At 42.2% G+C, this 5456-nt stretch overlaps 1 protein-coding gene across 6 annotated transcripts in view; it reads right to left on the bottom strand.

Annotated features, from left to right (window-relative positions):
- sorcs2 (sortilin-related VPS10 domain containing receptor 2) overlaps positions 1-5456 on the bottom strand; it is a 318859-nt gene that overhangs the window by 44990 nt on the left and 268413 nt on the right. For all 6 annotated transcript variants that reach the window (XM_087179561.1, XM_087179559.1, XM_087179562.1 and 3 more), the window contains exon 6: positions 1828-1892. In XM_087179561.1, coding sequence (XP_087035687.1) covers positions 1828-1892 — 65 coding nt within the window. The remainder of the gene's footprint in view (positions 1-1827; positions 1893-5456) is intronic.

The raw sequence follows: 5456 nt of genomic DNA, 5'->3' as shown, positions 1-5456 counted from the left end.
GGGGGGGGACCATGTGGCGCTGTCTAGCCCCAGGAAGAGCTCTCATGCCTGGGCAGCTGGCCCAGACAGACAGCCTTTCCCGTTCACCCTCCACAAACACAGGCAGCCTTGTTCGGGCTGACAGTTTTCACATTGCAGGCAGCATCTCTCTGTGTGTGGGTTCAAAGACTGCGAGTCTCCTTAAGGGATTCAAGAAGTGTTTGTATTTTTTCTAGAGGGGAGTTTTATGGAGGAAAAAGAGTTTGTCACTACAGATATTAAAAAAAAACAAACATATCCTTCACTTTGCCCTTCATTATCTGTCGCCACTCTCTGACTCTGCCCACTCAGGTTTATTTAGAGTGGGGGATTATGGGTTGAGAGACCCAAAGGAGGTGAAGTCCAGAACACAGACATGCATTACAACCACACACAATCTCAAATACACTCACTACTTCGATTACCCTCTTGGCCCTTGTTGGCGGGTGAAGCACTAACCTGCCTGTCTGTCACTCAGCTGATATGATAATCCAGATTTGCTGTTGTTGCCCCGGGGGCCCCATGGCGGCCCTCCTTAACTTACCCATTAAATCCCCATTGACCCCCCCAACAGCAAGGTCAACTATTCATCTTCACCTGTATTTACACTGCAGGCGATGTTTTAGACACTTAAAAGAAGATTCCTATTAAACACAATAGATTTCTAGTGCTGTGTGTTGTACTAGTGAAACCACATTTGAAGGTGGTACAAGCTAATTTTTAGTGGCGGCACAAATACATTTACATTTGAATATTCGCTCTGGCTCCTGTGAATTCACATGCAGGTTTCAAGTGAGTTGGAAACGAATAAAGAGAAGAGGAAAAAAAAGCATGTTAATGCAATTAGTGCTGCAATAATCTTTCAAATGTGGTACAAGCACCAAAATTGGTACGTTTCTCCCTCTAGGGCCATTCATTTGAAAAATCCCATAAGCCACTTGAAATTTTAAAATTATATGCCATTTCTGGCATATAGGAAACACATATTTTACTACAGAATTTTACCCAGGAGAGATTTCAATGATTTTGTAATGTAATCCTGTGTAATGAGGATGTCAAATTCACAACTCTTAAATTTCCTCAGAGTTTTATTTGTGCAATTTCTAATATGTAATGTGAACAATGCTGCATAAAACACTGGATTATTCTTATATGAGAAAATAGTGGATGAAAAAAATAAAATTTCCTTGCCAGAAATGGAGGCCATCTTGAATTTTCAAGTGGCTAATGAGTAATACCCAAGGAGGATTTGTGCCAAGTTTAGTACTTGTGTCCACATTTGAAAGGTTTCCCTGAAGTATGCAGTTATCTATATTCTGACTGCATGAATGTATGGAGAAACAAGGCACAAAAGAGGGAGACTGCTGGATGTAAACAATTCAGGTTTAAAGTTCTTCCAAAAATCTGCTTTGCGAATGTTTTCTATGGAAGGGAATGCAACAAATTCACTAGGCCTAAAGAACACACACATTTCATTTAGGTAATAAATACTTTTACTTTTCTTTAATTAAAAAAACAATTCACAAGTATGCCTTAAATGCTTGGTCGCAGCAGAAGAGGCAAAGAGAAATAAATTTGTTTTCCCCCAGAAGAAAACCAGTCTGTTGTTGCAGCTTGGTTGGTTGGTTTGTAATTGGTCAACGTCACAAATTTGCATAATGAATTAACCAAAGTCAAACTCTTTTACTCTGCATCAGCAAGCAAATGCACGAATCAAAGCAAAGTCATCATTTTGGTAATATTTAGCTGTGATTGTGTGACCAAGCCCGAGCATCACCATGAGGTGAATGAGCAGGAGCATCACCGTACCTCCACTCGAATCCTGCATCTCCATGTGCACCAGATCAGGGTCCACATCCACACCAGATACAGACCTGCAACACAGAGGGTTATTACTAGCATCAATAACATTTCTGATCAGGGACAGTAAGACCGCATGACACCAGATTTAGATTTTAGATAAGGTATCTAACAAGCACAGTCAACAAATCTAGTCTCATTTTTGAGTCCAGTATTCCTAATACGATCATGCTGGACAGGAAGTAGTTTGTCCTTCGTGTTGCAAAGCGAGAGATGGTGTGAGGGGGTCGGGGTGATACATGGGCATGTCTTCAGTTTCAAGTAGGAGCTCAGCATTCTTGTCAATCCTGCAACTAACAGTAACCACAGTCTTCTCCTAACATAACCTTAACCAGCTTCTTTAGTTGCACAACCATACCTCAACGCAAGGGTCTCCAACCTGTTTTCCGCTGAGAGCTCCTCACGTCTGATATCACTGGTTACATTTATTCATATATCGTATCAAAACACTCAAAACAAACCAGATGCATAAGATCATTTGACAAGTCCCCAAATATCAACATCCAAAAACATCTGAAACTCACATCAGTGTCAGTTTTTGTGTCAAAAAATCAGAGTCATGATTCAGTCAGACCTGAACACACAGACATGAAAACACCACCGCAAATAAACCTCCATAAAGCCGATCAGAAAACCAGAGAAGAAGAAGCTCCAGTGATAGTTGTAAGCACATCCAATGGTACTTAACATAACAGGAACTTTCCAAAATGTACAAACAACAAAGATGGGTTAAAAAAAAAAGGGGGGGCTCAAGTCGAAGACCACAGTTAAACTCACTGTATCCATGGCAACATTTTTGTCGGAAAAGTTTAGTTTTATATCTGTTCTGTAATCAGAGGAGTCTCTATTACTGCACACAGCTGATCTGATGTAAACAAACTCATCTGATTGACAATTGACAGATAATTATTAGGTGTTGAAGAGAGAGAGCAGGAAGGGGTGGGGGGGGTGTCTGTCTGTGTATTTGAATTAGTTCATTTGGATTGTGTTGTTTGTCACAACTACAATCTTTACTGAACTTAAACCGTACTGTAGTTGCCATAATCAGATCGTAAAATAACTGACATTCAACGGTCACTGGAGCTGCCGTTGTAGATGCTGTTGTGTTCGAGTGGGCCGGGTTACTTTCACTTTGTTCGCAGCTTCATCATCTTGACAGGAAGTAGATGGATTGAACTAATTTCATCACAGGTCCACAAATGAATCGTGCCGCGGTGGCAGGTTTGTTTATTTGAGAAAATAAAATATTTAAAACCGAATATTTGATTAAAATGTGCAGTGACTGAATCATAGATGACAACATCCCAGATTATACATACTGCATCCTTTTGGTCCCCTTTGATTTAGATACCTGTGTAAATATGCACAGCTCAGCTCTTCCTGGAAAATGCTCAGCTTTGCCTCGCCTGCTTACAAAGCTCCCAAAATGTTTATACCCTTGTTCCTTCTTAGAAGCCATCTGACATACTGTACAGTACGCTCGCTCTGCCTGCCCTTCTGTGAACACTAAACCCAGTAGTTCATCTGATTAGGACTGTGTAGTGCAGTCTGTGAAATTTCCCCAGCCCAGTAAAGACAGAATGGAGATTTAAAACCTCATTACTTTGCCTATAAAGAGCCTTTACAAGCAATTAGCAAGCCATGGGGGGAGGGGGGGGGGGGGGGGGGGGGGGGGGTCACTGGAAATGCTACAGGATCTGCATCTGTACGATCAGTTAGCTTCCTGACTTCCAGCAACACATATGATGGTATACATGTTTATTGCTTCATCAAACCAATAGAAACTCCAGTTTTCTACAGGGCATGATGATGATATCCATAAAAAATTTAGGTGAGCCGCTTTATATTAGAATTTTACAGCTCTCCCTTTTAAAGCCGCTGATGATACCAGGACAAATTCAGATGACCTCCATGAAGGTTTCATCAGTCTGGTCCCAACAACCCACATGAATCAGGCAATTCTCCCTATGGGCCAACAAAACCTACACAGTCTTGTGGGGGATCTCTCCTGTCAGGTTTAGTGACACTTGTTACATATTAGACTAGCAGCCTTTTAAACAGAGCCGTGTGCAGCTACAGTAGGTGGAAGGCTCGCCTCCTTCTTTCCTTCCTCGTCACTGTTTTTGATGGAGATAAACATCAGATTCATCTAATTGAACATGTTTACAGTCAGATTGGAGCACAATATATGTACATACTGTATATATACACATATATACTGTATATACATATCAGATGGACTTCATATTTGGTCAGTCTAGCCTCAAGACCTGCAGGAGACTACATTGCGAAGCTTCTGAGTTTTCGTTGAATGGCGTGGTGAAATGTTTCGCCACAAAAGAGGAAGTTGTTGTAAATCTTATTATACCTTGTCCAATCTGCCCCAAACTTTACATGTTGAATAACACTGCTGCTCTGAAGACGTCTTCATGTCAATATTCAAATGTGTTAAGATTAGACTGACCGAAGCTGCTTAAAAGACAAAGTAAATGACTAGAAAAAACGAATCATTGATCTTGGTTATGTAGCTGTTGCCTGTTAGAATATTTCTGACCAACAGGTCCCACGTTCTTCCTGCTGAAGTGTCCTTGACTGAGGCTTTGAACCTCAGCCTTCTCACTCAGCGCAGGTTACTCCAGATAAAAGTGTCAGCTGCATGCTTGATATGCAAATGCCTAAGATTGAAGGTGAGAGCAGACTCCGCACCGGCAATACATCATTTAACTGACGTTTTGGTCCAGTTAGAGCTTCATCACAGCCTTACTGTGTGGGGTTTCCTCCTCCTTTGGTAGGGGAAGTGAAAGTAGCCGGACTGAGAGGGCTGAAAGGGAGGCAGGGGAAATGAAATGAACGACAGACATGGCTGATACATACCAACCTCCACTCGGGCCCAAGCAGAAGAACATAAACATCTAAAGGGAGCTCTGAAAACTTGTGGCTATCCGAGTTGGACTTTTGGCAAAACAACAACACGCTCCAGGAAGAATACCAACACGGAGGATGCTGAGAAAATGAAAGATAAACGCAGAAACATCGTCATTCCATACGTGTCTGGGGTCTCAGAGAAACTCAGGAGGATTTTTAACAAACATCAAATCCCTGTATGTTTCAAACCCAGCTCAGGCAGAAATTGGTACATCCCAAAGACAAAACACCACACAATCAAAAAAGCAACCTGATATATGCGGTCAAATGCAGTGAGGAGTGCAATGACCTATATATTGGGGAAACAAAACAACCGTTAAACAAACGTATGGCCCAACACAGAAGGGCAAACTCTTCAGGCCCTGTCTCAGCTGTCTACTCCCACCTAAAGGAAAAGGCACACTCCTTTGAAGACAGCAATGTCGAAATCTTGGACAGGGAAGACAGATGGTTTGAAAGGGGAGTCAAGGAAGCCATCTATGTAAAAGTGGAGAGGCCATCGCTAAACAGGGGAGGGGGTCTGCGACACCATCTATCCCATCTCAATGTCGCCCTTTCATCGGTACCCAGGAGAGTCAACAACATAACCTCAGACGACTCTCAACGATCGTCATCCACCAGGGGCTCACCTGACCCTAACGACTGTCGTTCAC

Source organism: Seriola lalandi, unplaced genomic scaffold (assembly GCF_002814215.2).
Source record: "Seriola lalandi dorsalis isolate HSWRI2012SDOR001 ecotype SW California unplaced genomic scaffold, Sedor1 jcf7180002054854, whole genome shotgun sequence".
Classification (NCBI taxonomy): Eukaryota; Metazoa; Chordata; class Actinopteri; order Carangiformes; family Carangidae; genus Seriola; species Seriola lalandi.
The sequence above is the reverse complement of the archived record's forward strand: the minus strand, read 5'-3'. Positions and strand labels throughout refer to the sequence as shown.